General features: G+C 37.5%; 1 protein-coding gene across 2 annotated transcripts; it reads left to right on the top strand.

Moving 5' to 3' along the window:
* The first annotated feature begins 10 nt into the window (after window positions 1-10).
* LOC127968398 (transcription initiation factor TFIID subunit 4) lies at window positions 11-13384 on the top strand. 2 transcript variants are annotated; one of them, XM_052569593.1, is made up of 15 exons: window positions 11-1525; window positions 3056-3195; window positions 5142-5255; window positions 5374-5469; window positions 5812-5934; window positions 6969-7058; window positions 7297-7476; window positions 8148-8292; window positions 8381-8489; window positions 9365-9534; window positions 9616-9746; window positions 9982-10107; window positions 11579-11635; window positions 11733-11852; window positions 12749-13384. In XM_052569593.1, exons 1-15 carry the CDS (start codon window positions 841-843, stop codon window positions 12914-12916), a joined length of 2454 nt encoding a protein of 817 aa, XP_052425553.1. In that variant the 5' UTR covers window positions 11-840; the 3' UTR covers window positions 12917-13384. The 2 variants fall into 2 exon arrangements, with proteins under 2 accessions (XP_052425553.1, XP_052425554.1); XM_052569594.1 differs by having other exon boundaries at window positions 5377-5469.

Raw genomic sequence — 13384 nt, forward strand, 5'->3', positions numbered from 1 at the left:
CTTCAAAACACGGGGCCATCTTGGGGGAAGACAGCCTGCTGTGAAGTTCACCGAATAGCCGTTACATGCTTTATAACCAACACATAACATCTAAGAGTGCCTCTAGATATGCCCAAAAGCAATCTACGAATAACTCAACGGTTGTTTGTCAACTTAACAAGGCCCTTTTCTCGATGACAGACCGACTCTGACCGCGCTCCGCCAGAATCAACTGACGTTTCTCGTGTCCCGCCTCCACGCAGGAGGACAACCAATGAGGGCTCCACAAAAATCCAGCGTAATGACGTTTCCGCTTCTGCGCGCATGCGCAATGTCATTTTGTCCAAAGCTCCTCACTGTTCACATCGAAGATGGCGGCAGGCTTTGACCTGCTGTATAAGGATTTCTGTATTAAAAGAGTGGGAAAGAAACTTTTTTTCACCGATACTTCAGGTTGTATTAGATTAGAAGTTTCCACATCTTGTCACAATAAGTTTGAGGTAAGCGCCCAGGCAGCCGGAAAATCACCCCGCTGACTCCGGGAAAAGAGGCAATTCAACTAACGTTAGCTAATGTTGATTTTCTGCGAGCTCTTGTACATATGAACATAATGAAAGCTGCTGCTCTTCAGGTGTGTTAGATGATTATTTCTCACAAGAGCATTGTTGCTAGTGGACTTGAGGTTAAACGGGCGCTTGTCATATCTGTATTGACATTGTGACACGAGACTCCCCTTCACTCACGCTTGTTCCTTCGAAAAGCAAGTGGAGGGAAAAGCGGATGAAAACCCAAACTTCCTGAACTGATGTGCCTGAGGCACAGATGGAAGACAGCTAAGGCGATCCAGTGTTTCTTAATGCTATGGTAACTACTTTGACCGGGACATCCACGGTGCAAACTTTGAACGGAGGCAATGCAATGGATCCGCACACTGAAAGCGGCACTCCAGTGTCCAGTGGCCCATCATCATCATCATCATCAGACGACGCTTCAACTTCTGTCCCAGTTGTTAATAACGGGCCCGGGGTAGCCAAAGGTGTCACTGTCGCCCAAAGCCCAAACACAGTGATACAGTCTTCTTACGGGAATCCTCCAGCGGCAGCATCCAGTGCAGGTCCCTCAGTGACAGTTGTCAGGCCATCTATGCAAACTGCTGGAACAGGTTTAACTATTAACGGGAGTAATAACAATAACACCGTTTCAGCGACTGTAGCCAATGTAGCGACACGCGGAATTACCATTACTACTAACGTTACTACTACTACAACGACCCCGATTTTGATGAACCAGACTCCTGCTTCTGTCTCAGGGAGCAAGTCCGAGGCTACTAAAACTATTATCCAGCCCACCGGCACCATGACTCTCGGCCCTGGAGTGGCCAAGGGGGCTGTTTTACAGGGGGTTGCGAGAACTGCGGCTCCGGTAACTGTTGCAGCAGCTGCGGGACCGAGTCCTGCCATCAGGGCCATTGCGCCACAGGTGTTAGCGCCCCGACTCCCACAGAGCACCCCGGGCCAGAACATCCATAACATCCAGCTACCTCCAGGTACCTCAGTCACACTAGCACTCCCCTTGCATACTGTATAATGATGTGAAATTGTGTAATAGAGGAAGTTGTAGAGATTTTAACAGCCATCTCTGATATTGTGCGAAGTTTGTGGTGCACACTGTCAGTGAGTGGTTCATATAACAAAAGTAGAGCAGCTAAAGTTCCTGAAATGCATATAAAGTATAGTTCTCCTTAGAACTGCACATCCTTCATACCTGCACATCTCTCTTAATTGTGCACAACACAAAAGGAAATTTTAAGACAGCTACATTCACTTTCACTGTATGGGAAAAAAAGGAGATGGTTTTTGCTTAATATCTTCTTTTGTACTCAGAAGAAAAAAGGTGTACAGTTTTGGAACAACACAATGGGTAAATTATGGCTTTTCTGTGCCTTTCACTGTGCGTTCACAGTAATAGTTAGAAAGCATTGTTGATATCAATTTATCATCATGCAATTATTATTTTTTTTTTTCATCTTAAGATCAAAACATTTTAAGGTGTTTTACCAGTAGCTGAATTTGTAGGGAAATGTTAGTTTGAAGTTTGGCCACAGTTCTTGCAAAAATGATTCCTTTCAAACGTTTTGTGAATTCTTGGTTATCTTAACTTGAGGTTGAAGGTTTAGACTCTTCCATTCAAATTCAGTGCTAAAAAGTTTAAAATGTTACTTCCAGTGATATTATAAGAACTTTAAAATGCTAATATGTACTGGTTTCAGTTTTTTTTTCTGTCTCGCATTCCTCTACCTCTGTTCTCCTTAAGTGGCAAGTTACACTTGAGCATGTATCATTTCTTCAGACATCATGTTCCGCAGTATCTTTTTTTTTTTTTTTTACATAAATTCATTATGTAGCTAATGACAAATAAAAAATCCAAGATGTAAAAATCCACTAAGAAATCATGCTTTGATGTAATAATCCTCTATTGTTCAAGATAGAAATTTGTTGGATAAAGTTCACCAAACTAGAAAACTGTGAAAGTTCTTTGTATAAGCCTGTGTTTCCTTTCCAGTCTTCAGCATTCGCATACATATGAATGAAAGTCAATGGAGTGAAAAGTGTAGTGTGACCGGCCTTTTACTGGGTGATTTTAGTGAAGACCTCGACACTATTCTCTTACTTCCTCACAGTCACAAGCACTAGCATTTGCTCCAGGAAATGCTCATGAAGTTTCGCTTTTTTTTTTTTGACTGTATGCTCTGGTCATTCTGACAAGCCTGTTGTCTGGCTGGACAGAATACTTGACAGATTTTTCTACAAGAGGCCATCTGGATTCTCCAACCAACAGTTTCTGTTCAGAACACATCCGTTGGTTCACACGGTAACGGAGACTGAGTGTGTAGGGTTCTCAGTGTGCTGTGCAAATATAGGCCACCAACTGTGCGCATTATTCTTCCTGCCTCTAAGCAGGCCACGGTTACCAGACTTGACTCCAGCCAGATCAATAGGACATTCTCACTAATGAATAACAGTTTACACAGGAAGTGATGTCAGCCTTTCTGTATGTGTCATGTTTGTATGTGCAGGTATGGTGTTGGTGCGTAGTGATAGTGGTCAGTTACTGATGATCCCACAGCAGATGTTGGCACAGATGCAGGCCCAGTCTCAGGCCGCCCGTCCTGCTGCCCCCACCAGCACCACCCCTGGGCAGATCACCTCTGCACAGGTAATACCCTCTGACCGCCCCAAACTCAACTGACACCTGCAGTACATATTTCGACTGAATGACTGCAGAATAATAAATATATTTATGGTATTATATTATTATATAGACTTAAGTATTTAATAAATAATAATAATAAATAATTGATATAATTTATTATTTTATTTAAATTATATTGACTTGATATATATAATATGGGGTAGGGCTGGGCGATATTTGAAATATATATATATATATATAGATATATAGATATATATATATATATATATATATATATATATATAAGTAATTTTTTATGATATTCAATATTTATCTCAATGCTTGCATAATAAAAAAAACCAGGGGAAATAGTTAAACTCTGAAAAGTATTTATTTAATTTTAGCCAAGAACGCAAGTCTGTCTACTGTCTCTGTTTTAAGATAAGCTCTGTGGCATGAAACTATGTTCCCACTGCCACTAAAAACACTCAGATGGGGAGCTATTTGAGACTTCTACATTCTCTCTGTCTATATTATGAAAACTGCTGAAACAAATGAAAAATATTATAAAAGTTAAATTCCACATTGCCATAGACTGTTTCTCTATTCACACAACAGCGATTGAGCTAGTGCATTTATACAGCGACCACAATCGCAAACAATACAGCCGCGATCTCATGACAGGAAACAGACCGGCTGAATGACGCTTTCATTTAGATCGCTAAACTCCAGCTTGTTTGTTTTTCAGATCATCTGCGGCGGTGCTCCCGCAATGAGGAGCGAGCGTTTGTGTGCATTAAAATAGGCAAAAACACCAGGAAGAAAATGTCTATGTAACAGCAAAGCTCTGATTCGTGGATTTGAAATCTTGATATCTGGCAACCGCACTCATGAGAGCTCGCATAGTAGAGTCGTGTAGAGCAGTCCGCAGTGACATGTTCTGTTTTTTGGACATTTGGCGCGTTCTTTTGGGAAAGTATGCTTGAATTTGAAATATTTTATATTCAAGATATTTAAGATTATTACATCTCCATCAAAATTTTTCCGATATTTTTGCTAATATTCCATATATCACCCAGCCCTAATATGGGGTATTAGATGCATGCTTTTAAAAACAGGATTTTCACACATACATTACGTAAAGTCTAGACTAGTGCACGTATATTAGAGTGTGTTCTTTCATTGCATGATTCAGTTTATTAATACATTCACATTCAAAGTATCTTTTATTATTTAAATCATTTCAAATATCAGTATTCAATGTTTAATATATATTAAAAAAAAATAATCATGTCTTGCATTAAACAGTGTGTAAATACATCTAAATGCCACTTCAGATGCAACTTCTGTGTTTCCTCTGTTTTGTAAAGATGAATTTTGTTGAACCTGATTTCATTTGCCTGGTAACAGCCCGAGTTTCTTATAGAATTTGACTCAAAAGATAAGGGACACTTTTAGTAAAATGAATTTATGAAGGTAGTAAGATGAAGGCCATAAAATGGAAAATATTAAATTTTTCTTAAACTTGTTGGAAAACATTAATTTCTATCCGTGAACTGACCACCACACAGAACATGAAGAATATCAAAAACTTTAGGAGTCAGCTGTCCACGGTAGTCCTTAAGGTACCAGCAAAATAACACACAAAATTGTTTTATTGTTATTGTTGTCGTAGATATTTTTATTGCCAAAATCGCACACCCCTAGTATTAATTCATAAATACACTATTGTTAGAAAGCAGTTGAATATGGTGTTAAATGTTACTGATTTGTTTTATTCTAAATTGAGATTATTCATTAGATCACAAAAATGCTATGTTTTAAAGCATAAACATGTAGCAACACACAGCATGGGTCTAATGGGGTATGTGACAGTTTTTGTCAACTAGCTACTTACTAGTTGGCTCCATTCTTTTCCATTCATTCCCCATGTCGGCATTTACTCATTAATGTCTGTCTGATATTTGCAGGCACCTGGAACTCCTCTGATGGCCCGACAGGTGACTCCTACCACCATCATAAAGCAGGGCTCTCCTACAGCCAGCAGCACGGCCACTACCACACTCCAGAGACCACCGGTACAGGTAGCTATGAAAGACACATCATGTAGAAAAAGTCCCTTCAGAAATGACAGGAGTCAGTCTGTGCTGTAAGGTGTATTTCTGAGGTGGCTGTTGTCTTCTTCTCTCTCTGGTGTGTCAGCAGGCCTCCTCTGTGGGTGCAGTGTTGTCAGTGCAGGCAGGAACCGCCCAGAGGACTGTGACCGCTGCCCCAGGGACCACCGTCTCCTCAGCAACGGTGAGAGGCTGCACTAACTTAGCAGTCACACAAAGACACGCCGGTTCACAACCGAAGAAACGGTCCTGAGCGTTTAGCTTCATGCTTAAAGGCTTCTCGAATGCTCTGTTAACTGACCTGATTAAATATGGTAAAAAGGAGTTAAAGAGATTTACGAGAGCAAACCTTAATGGAATGTCTGTTCTGTGGGAATCCCCTGATGTCCCCAACTGATGCAAGGCTCATGCCATTAAATCTTAACCTGAACGTTTGTATGCATCCAAGGTACGGATGCAAGATAACCTGAAGCTGCTGCAGAGTAAATCTACATTGTGCTAATGCAATCACTTTTCTTTTTTATAGGAGACAATGGAGAATGTAAAGAAATGTAGGAACTTCTTGTCCACGCTGATAAAGCTGGCCACTAGTGGTAAGCAGTCATCAGAGACTGTCGCTAACGTTAAAGAGCTGGTCAAGAACCTGCTGGTGAGTTTCAGAGGTTGAGTGTGTTTTTGTATGTTTCTAACTTTGTAAATTGTTTTTGGCATTTTATCAGAATTGTGCAAGTTAATATTTTTTTTAATGAGGTGTGTAAACCCTTAATTGAACAGATTACCTTTAAATGTTTGTGTTTCATAGTCTACCCCTGCAGTGGGGTCCAAATCTGTGACCATTCATAAAAATGCTTCTATTTTATTCACTACTGTTCACATGTTTTTTTTTTAAAAACATTATTTAAATAAGTCTTTAATGCACAACATACGGATGCATTTATTTGATCAAATATGCAGCAAAAAATAATATTGTTGCGCTATGCAATATTATTATTATTATTATTATTATTATTATTATTATATGACCAGTTTGTATTTAAAATTGTAATTTATTCCTGTGCCTTTACTCTAGTCTTTAGTGTCACAAGATCCTTCAGAAATCATTTTATTATACTGATTTGCTCAAGAAATATTTGTTATCATTATTCATGTTGAAAAGATTTTGGTGAAAAACATGATACTTTTGCTCAGTTTAATGTGTCCTTTCTGAATAAATGTTAAGTGTAATATTTATAAATGTATTTGTGTAATGATTTCATACATTTTAAGATTTTTTATGTATTCCATACAATTGAAAAAATAATTTTAAATGGAAAAAAATACATATAAGTATAATTTCATTAAAAAGTGTACAGTAATTAATATGAATTCCTTAATAATTATATTGTTTGCCTGCAGAAAATGTACTTGAGCTGCATGAATATATTGATGTGCTTTAATGGAAACATTTTGAGGTTTTATTATGTTCAGAAGCTCACAAATTTGCTTAGTTAAATAGAAATAGTCAAGACTCTCTCTCTATATATATTTCTTCTTCATTCTTCATTCTTTGTTTGATATATATTTTTTTATGTTCTAAAATGTTTGTTTAAATTAATATTTTAATATGGTTTCAGACTTTTGAACCCAGTGTATTAGTCATTGGTGGTGGGGGATATGAACCTGTATTGGTGTTTGTCCCCTCAGGAAGGGTCGATTGAAGCAGAAGAGTTCACCAGCAGGCTCTACAAAGAGCTCAACTCCTCTCCTCAGCCTTATTTAGTGCCTTTCCTTAAGGTAAAGATCTTAAAATTCAATGAAAATGTAACTCAAATCATGTCATTCGGAACCAGATAATTATATAACATTTAATACATTTCTGTAAGTATCTACTAATTGGAGAAAAATAATTCAAGAGCAACCTGGGGTTAAGTTTATGCACAATCTTTATTGAACAAGATTGTTTCACAGAGCACACATAAGCAGCGTGGTCGTTTTGGTGGTTGTGTTAACACACACTTCCTACTTTCTTCAGAGGAGTCTTCCAGCTCTTCGACAGCTCACTCCTGACTCCACAGCCTTCATCCAGCAGAGCCAGGGCCTCCAGGCGCCCGCTGTGGTGCTGACCAGCTCGAACACGGCTGGTGCCACCTCCACAGCTCCCCGCACGCTCATCCAGCCTGCCCTCAGCAACTCCAGCCAGACTGCCTCGCTGGTAAACACGGACCTACATGCATAATTTACTTGATGTGTTGTTTAGTGAGGTGCAAGGACACTGTTGGGTTTATTAATGCTAACGGCACATTGCAGGTAAAATGAAGTGTTTAGTCTTAATTTACACTGAGCTAAATGAATGGAGCTTAATTGCTTTAGTACATAGTTTAAATTGTTGAATGGTAATGCCTGTATTTGCCTTGTGGCAAAGTAAAACATCACTCTTGAGCTGTGTCAATTATTACAATAGACATCATATGCATGTCATTAGAACTAACTGATGTTTCGACAAAGAGTAAGGTTTTGTGCATGATAATTTTATGAAACTTTCTGTTAATAAAAGGTTACATTTAATTCTGAGTCCCATTTCACATATTATTAGTAGAATATGATAACGATAATATTAATAGTATATGATATATATAAAAAATAATAATAGTATTATAATTAGGTGCGAAGAAACCTCTTGTTATTAATATTATATTACTTAATTATTTGAAACAAATGTCAAAATATATGTATACATGATCTATTATAATAGTAATATTAATTCATATATAACCAAATATTTAAAAACTAAATATACATGATTAATGACTGTTTTATCAGCTGGTCTTAAATTCTCTCAATGGTTGTAATAATAGAATTGCATTCAATGTTGTTGTTGTTAAGGTATTGCAGTCTCAACAGCAGGGGGCAATCGTGAAGCCCCCTCAGGTTACCCTGACAACCACTCCCATGGTGACGCTCAGGGGTCAACCCCACAGCCACATAGTGGTGGGTCAGCCTCAGGTGCAGCTCAAACAGTTCCAGACAGGTGAGTGTGTCCGTCGAACCCGTCACTGTCTGTTTTGTTTCGTAACATAATGACGTAACCCCTCTCTCTCTCTTTCTGTGTCTGTCAGTCGCTGTGAAGCAGGGTGTTGTGAGTAGCACTAAACTGGCTCCGGGCTCTGTGTCTGTAGCGTTAGCGCAGAAGAATAAAACAAAGGATGGTGCTGGAGGAACTTTCAGGTTCGTGTTGCGTTCATTTCACTTTTCTGCTGCCATGCACAGCAACGTTTACCCAGGAGACATTGTGCACAACATACACGAGTAATACACAAAGTTTATCTAAACTGATTGTGATGAAAAGATGTAGCATTTTCCTCAATATTGATTCATTTCAGGCTGTACACAGTAGTTTGTGTGTGAATTATAACCGTTAGAGTGCCATTATCATGACCATGGGTCACACAACAGTTTAATATAAACTAACTTTAGCACTCACTATTTCTAATTCTACTCTTAAAAAAAACGTGATTGTTCTATTCTTTATCTATTCTATCTGTTTTCTTTTTATTATATTATTTAAAAGCCCTTGCTACGTGTACTGCGTTTAAGCTAACTGAGACTTGTTATAGCACTAGTATATCATTGCTTTTTGTTGTTTATTGCTTCCATTGTCCTCATTTGTACAGTAAAACACTTTGGATAAAAGCGTCTGCTAAATGACTAAATGTAATATACATTTTTATACTGTGAGCCAGTGTTATTTTAGTATTTTATAAAAGTATATTTTTCTGTAATATATTTGAAAGTATGGTAAATTGAGTATCAATACAAAAGTGTTTTAGTACAGTGGTTCCCAATCCTGGTCCTGGAGAACCCCCAATGTCTCTCTTATCTGACACACACATTTGAGGTCTTTGAGTCTTCACTAATGAGCTGAATCAGGTGTGTTTGAATACGGAGACATCTAAAATGTGCAGTGTTGGGGGTTCTCCAGGACCAGGATTTGGAACCACTGGTATAGTATATACTGTAGGTCTAGTTTTGCAGCATTCGTAAAACTAGAGGAAAAGACTCTCTTTCTAACATATGTTCTTGTACGTCTTAAATCTGTCCAGGGATGATGATGACATTAATGACGTGGCCTCAATGGCAGGCGTTAATCTTTCTGAAGAGAGTGCACGTATCCTGGCCACCAACTCGGAGCTGGTTGGCGCAGTCACGCGGTCTTGCAAGGATGAAGCATTCCTCTCTGCCAGCATGCTACAGCACAAGATACTAGAGATAGGTGAGACTTCTAGTTACCGAATTCTTACTACAACGTACTGTTTTACCAGAGCTAACAGTTGTTGTCCTCTTATGTGGTCAGGCCAAAGGTTTGGAGTGACAGAGCTGGGTCCTGAGGTTGTGAACATCGTCTCTCATGCCACTCAGCAGAGACTGCAAAACCTTCTAGAGAAGGTCTCCTTGATCGCCCAGCAAAAGAACATGACTTACAAGGCAAGTCTGCTGCCCCAGTTCGGCTAGCTCATTAAAGTATGTTGATAGTAACATATTTTTTATATTTCTTCACCACACTTTGTTGAACCCTGGATGGGGTTCCTTTTTGTCCGAATCAGAATTAGGAATCCAGAGGCTGTTGCAGGTTTCAGTTTCGAAAGCGCTCTATCCTTTGAGCGTCAGCTTTTGTTGTGAACCTGCAAGGCTGTGTGTAATGTTAATGATGTGTGTGCAGGAGGATAGCCGGTACGAGCAGGTGGAGGATGTTCGCTCTCAGCTCAAGTTCTTTGAGCAACTTGACCAGTTGGAGAAACAGAAGAAAGAGGAGCAGGAGAGAGAAATTTTAATGAAGGCAGCTAAGGTTAGTAAACCACCTCCAGCCATACTCTCTCTCTCTCTCTCTCTCTCTCTCACACTCACACTCACACACACACCTCTATTACTACCATTGGCCAGAGGTTCTGATCATTGATTTAAGTTCAGACCTGGTTCAGTCTTCCAAACTCAGTGGTAGAATTGAATTCTTTTTCCTCTCACACACTACAATGCAGTACCGTATTTTCCGCACTATAAGGCGCACCTTCGATGAATGGCCTATTTTAGAACTGTTTTCATATATAGGGTGCACCGCATAGAATAGAAGATACCGCAGTCAAACGTTTGACTGGGTTTGCGTTATGCATCCACTAGATGGAGCTGTGCTAAAGGGAATGTCAACTGTCATTTTTTGAGAAAATTAAAGGCTTTTAAGTGCGTCTTATAGTGTGGAAAATACAGTATTTCTCTCTCTTGTGTCACTTTTGTCCAGTACCATAGCTAATAGAAATGGCTCTAAGTTTACCAAGTTTCAAATTCAGCACTTAGACACTCTTCTTTTTAGAGAACTGAAATGTAAGAAATTATATAAATGAACACACAAATAATAATAATAAAAGTGATATACTGTCAACGCAGTATCATTAGGCATAAGTAAAGAAACGTACTAACGAAACTCCACGATTTATATGAAAAATCTGATAATCAGCCTGGAGGAATGCAGGCTAGCATTATTTATAGTTGCTTGTAATTTGATAGGATTTTATTATAATTTATTTTATTATGTTAATTGTTTGCTATATTTCAGGATTCTTTTTTTAATTTTGCCTGCTCAAACTTAAAATAAATCTCTCTCTGTCCCTCTTTCTCTGTTTATACTCTCTCTGTCTTTATTTATTCATGTATACTACAGTTCAAAACTTTGAAATTAATTATTTTATTCAGCTGTGGTGCATTAATATGATCAGTGAAGAAAAATAAGGGACGTGAAGACAAAGAAATGCTGTTCTTTTGTACTTTCTATTGTATCAAAACCTTCAGTATTAGTAAAAATAGTACGTTTCTTGAGCACCAAATCAGCATATGAATGATTTCTGAATGGTCATGTGACACTGAAAATGGAGTAATGGCTGAAAATTCAACTTCCCCATCACAGGAATAAATTACATTTTAAAATATATTAAAATAGGAAACAGTTAAATTCTTATATGTCACAGTATTACTGTTTTTTCCGTATTTTTTGATCAGAAAATTTGGAAACTTCTGTCAAAAGCATTACAAAATCTTACAGTGTCCAAACTTATGAATGATAGTGTAAGTGTACTTCTAAAAAGAGGGAGAAAGCTCCATTATTTGTGTCAAACTTGCAAAAAAAAAAAAAACATTAAATGAATCCCGATGAAATCTTTTTGATTTTGATTGACAGCCTCCATTTTTTTCATAATTATTTGATTCCAGCAGATGTCTCTATGTGTTTTGACTGTTGATCCTCTCTAATTGCTATTTATGTTTTGCAGTCACGCTCGCGACAAGAGGACCCCGAGCAGCTGCGGCTGAAACAGAAGGCCAAAGAGGTAAGATAGAGAGGCATACTCGAGATGTTTATCTTGTCAGAGGACCATTGTGTTTGATTATGGGTCAGAGCTGATATATGTGTGCCTGTGGCTACAGATGCAGCAGCAGGAATTGGCTCAGATTCAACAGAGAGATGCCAACTTGACGGCATTGGCGGCTATCGGACCCAGAAAGAAAAGAAAACTGGATTCTCCTTCATTTGGGACTGACACAGAGGTACCAAACATCTCACCCTCATCATGGCAGTCTGCCGCCCTTTTCTTCATCTCCTTCTGTCCCTCTTCGTGCCCTCTTTAAATAATTTAGCACCTGTTGGGCAGATTTAAGATGTCAGGTTGTGCTTCAAGGGTCTCAAATTGTCACAAATGGCAGATAGGACAGTCTAAAGACCAAGTTAGACACAACCATTTTGTTCAGAAATTCTTTACACAATTTTAAGAATATATTCATGTATCATGCTACTTATTATTTTGTGTTGTTTATATATTTTTCTTATATTATCATTCACATTTTGCAGTGAAAAACTTTACAAAATTAAGATGATTTTATATCATGTTATTTTATTTTTTAAAATATTTTAATATTAATATTACAGTATCATAAATTGTCTGATTTTTTTATTTAAATAAATATTTGAATGATTTTGTGAAAAATTTTCAGCAAATTCTTACAATTTTAAATATACATTTGTTTAATGAAATGTATTTCTTATATAATATTTTTGTAATTATTATAATTTACAAGTTTGAGAACTTTACTATTTGAAAATATTTTAAAATATAATTCTATTTCATGTTATTTATTTTCATTTAATATAAATATTACATTATAGCATCATTCACTTTTTTCAGAGAAACAATTTTGATATTACTTTTATGTAAATTATATATTTTCAAAACAATTCTAGAAATATTTTACACAAATATATTGAACACTGTTATTAAACGTGTGTGTTTAAATTAAGTCTCACTCATTTTCTTTTCTCCCTTAGAATGGTCACTATTACATTACACCTATTTTATCAATCTACCAACAATGAATATTAAAATGTTAGTTTAGATCGGATTGTTGTCATAGTTCATATATGTGGATGTGTGTGTGTGTTTTGACAGGGCTCAGGTTTGTGCGCCAGTGCATCTGGGGGCTTAAATGCAGGAGCGTCGAGGCAGTACACTCGCCAGCGCATCACGCGTGTAAACCTCAGGGATCTGCTCTTCTGTCTAGAGAACGAGAGAAGCACCAGCCACTCACAACTGCTCTACCGAGCCCTTCTCAAATAACAGATAGCCCATGTCCTTCCCTCGTTTCAGTCTTTACGGCTCTATCCCTCATTCGTTCTGTCTTTTTTGCTGTTATCATCATTCTTTGTCATTCCCTTTGCTTCTTTCTTTATTGCACTTTCACACTTTCTGTCACTGTCTCACATACTCACACATACACATTGTGCATTTTCCTTTCCTTTCTCGAGCTAACTCTTCGTCTCATTTTCATTTTCTCTTTTTATCAGTTTTCTTTTTCTTTTATTTTGCCTTGTTTTTAGATTTCTGCCACTTTTGGATTTTACTCTTCAGAAATTGTTAAAAGAAAATTTCAATTATATATCATGTTTTTCATAGAAGGTGGCTTTGTAATGTGCAAATTACTTATGTAAAAAAAAAGAATTCACAGTGGAACTACCCATTCATTTTATATTTGTGTTTTTACAAAGATGTTTTAAGAAATAAAAGTGGACAAAGTTTCTATAAAAA

The sequence above is a fragment of the Carassius gibelio genome, chromosome B11 (assembly GCF_023724105.1).
Source record: "Carassius gibelio isolate Cgi1373 ecotype wild population from Czech Republic chromosome B11, carGib1.2-hapl.c, whole genome shotgun sequence".
In the NCBI taxonomy this organism is placed as follows: Eukaryota; Metazoa; Chordata; class Actinopteri; order Cypriniformes; family Cyprinidae; genus Carassius; species Carassius gibelio.